At 47.7% G+C, this 2708-nt stretch overlaps 1 protein-coding gene across 1 annotated transcript; it reads left to right on the top strand.

Annotated features, from left to right (window-relative positions):
* The first annotated feature begins 234 nt into the window (after positions 1 to 234).
* LOC104812259 (exocyst complex component EXO70A1) lies at positions 235 to 2699 on the top strand. The gene has a single exon (XM_019202317.1). The coding sequence runs from the start codon at positions 409 to 411 to the stop codon at positions 2326 to 2328; it is 1920 nt and encodes a 639-aa protein (XP_019057862.1). The 5' UTR covers positions 235 to 408; the 3' UTR covers positions 2329 to 2699.
* The last annotated feature ends 9 nt before the right edge of the window (positions 2700 to 2708 follow it).

The following is a 2708-nucleotide window of genomic DNA, read 5'->3' as shown; positions in this document are numbered from 1 at the left end:
AAAAATATATATATATATATATATATATATATATATATATATAACACAACCAATGATTTCATTTGTTTATATTATAAAAACATTGTTAATTAATTTAATTAACTTAATTTCTTACATCATCCACTTGGAAAGATGCTTGGCATGCTTAAAAGAGGCCTCTAGATTTGAACTACGTACACACAACACAACCACACACGTATACATATACATATACATATACATATACATATACATATACATATAAACTATATAATAGTAATATTTTAAAATTTAATATTTATTCAGATAAAAGGCATCTAATATTTGTACTGTTTTTTCTTTTTCAGTTCCAACTCAAAAAAAATCTCTTCGTTCCCACTTTCCGCTTGTCTGTATCTGTTAAAAAGATTTTAGCTTTCGCATGAAACCATGGAACCGCCGGAGAATTGCAGCAACGGCGGCGGAGACTGTTCGGTCTCCGGCTTTGACGCGGCGGAGAAGGTGATCATGCGGTGGGACTCGACAGCGTCCGAGGAAGCCAGAGACAGGATGATATTCACTGATCCTCACGAGGTGAAGCTCTACCTCCTCGCCGTCGACGAAATCCAACGGTCCGCTTCCTCCGTCGGCGCCGGAGAATCGGAGAGCCGAGCGAGCTCCGCCATCCAGATCGCCATGGCTCGGCTCCGGGATGAGTTCAGGAACATTCTCGTCAGCCACAGCTCTCCGATCGATTCAGACTCCCTCCTCGTCGATCCGACGTCGTCTTTCTCCTCCGCTCACGGCCTTGATCTCGAAGACGAGGTTTCCGGAAATGTCGACTGCAACGAGGAGGATCATCACGAGCAGGAGGAGGAAGAAGAGTCGACGGATCTCCTGAAACGGGCCGGGTCGAGCTCTGGCTCGGGTTCCGGGTCGGGTTCTGTTCGACTGCCGACGTGTCGGGGCAGTTACAGCAGATCCACGAGCAGTATTCGTGAGATCGAGCTGATTCCGGTGGAGGCGGTGGTGCATCTGAGCTGGATCGCTCGCCGAATGGTCGCCGCCGGTTATCTCCGGGAGTGCATTCAGGTGTACGGAAGCGTACGGAAGTCCGCCGTCGATTCGAGCTTCCGGCGACTGGGGATCGAGAAGCTGAGCATCGGAGACGTGCAGAGGCTGGACTGGGAGGCTCTGGAGCAGAAGATCCGGCGATGGATCCGAGCGGCGAAGGTCTGCGTCCGCGTCGTTTTCGCGAGCGAGAAGCGGCTCTGCGAGCACGTCTTCGATAGCGTCGGCGCCGTCAACATCCACGAAGCTTGTTTCATGGAGACCGTCAAGGGACCGGCGATTCAGCTCTTCAACTTCGCGGAGGCGATAAGCATCAGCCGGAGATCGCCGGAGAAGCTCTTCAAGATCCTCGATCTCCACGACGCGTTGATGGAGCTTCTGCCGGACATCGAGGCCGTCTTCGATTTGAAATCGTCAGATTCGATTAGGGTTCAAGCGGCGGAGATTCTGTCAAGATTGGCGGAAGCCGCGAGGGGGATTTTGTCGGAATTCGAAAACGCAGTTCTTCGAGAACCTTCGAGAGTCCCCGTTCCAGGAGGAACGATTCATCCATTGACGAGGTACGTCATGAACTACATAAGCTTGATCTCCGAGTACAAACCCACACTGATCGATCTCATCATGTCGAAACCGTCGAGAAATCCATCGGATTCGAACTCACCGGAATTCGATTTCTCCGAACTGGACCACAAATCTCCATTAGCCCTCCACCTGATCTGGATCATCGTGATCCTGCAATTCAACGTTGAGGGCAAATCCAAGCACTACAGAGACGCCGCACTGTCTCATCTCTTCATCATGAACAACGTCCACTACATCACTCAGAAGATCAAAGGATCGCCGGAGCTACGAGAGATGATCGGAGACAACTACCTGAGGAAGCTAACCGGGAGATTCCGCCAAGCCGCCACTTATTACCAAAGAGCCACTTGGGTTAAGGTCTTGTATTGCCTCAGAGACGAAGGGTTGCACACGAAAGGGAGCTTCTCCTCTGGCGTGTCGAGAAGCGCATTGAGAGAGAGATTCAAATCGTTCAACGCTCTGTTCGAAGAAGTTCACAGAGTTCAATCGCAGTGGTTGATTCCCGACACTCAACTGAGAGAAGAGCTGAGGATATCGATATCGGAGAAGCTGATTCCCGCCTACAGATCGTTTCTCGGGCGATTCAGGAGCCACATTGAAAGCGGTAAACACCCCGAGAACTACATCAAGTTCTCCGTCGAGGATCTCGAGACCGGAGTTCTCGATCTGTTCGAAGGCTTAAATGCAACTCAGCATCTTCGAAGACGATCACAATGAGGTAAGTTCTTATTCAAAAAGATTCGGGGTTTAGGATTCTTCGAGAGAGGAAAAAAAACACAGATTCTTTGGATTCTTTTGGCAATCTGGATTCTTGGAGGAGCAACAATGAAGTTCGATGATATTTGTCAGATTCTTGAGTTCTGCTGCTTATAATATATATATATATATATATATACACATATACACTTATGGTTTGGTTTCTTGCCAAACTCTTTTGCTTCTTTGGTTAAATTTTGTTTGTTCATATGTGGTGAAGTGAGGAGCTGTTTGTATGTTTTGTAATGTTGTTATTTTTGTTGTCTTCCCCTTTTTCCTTCTGCGTTTGCTGCTTGTCACCGATTTTTCCATTTTGATTCTTTTAGGGAAAGTCGACAGTT

This window comes from Tarenaya hassleriana, unplaced genomic scaffold (assembly GCF_000463585.1).
Source record: "Tarenaya hassleriana unplaced genomic scaffold, ASM46358v1 Cleome2, whole genome shotgun sequence".
In the NCBI taxonomy this organism is placed as follows: domain Eukaryota; kingdom Viridiplantae; phylum Streptophyta; class Magnoliopsida; order Brassicales; family Cleomaceae; genus Tarenaya; species Tarenaya hassleriana.
Note: the sequence above shows the minus strand (reverse complement) of the source record. Positions and strands in the feature narration are given on the sequence as shown.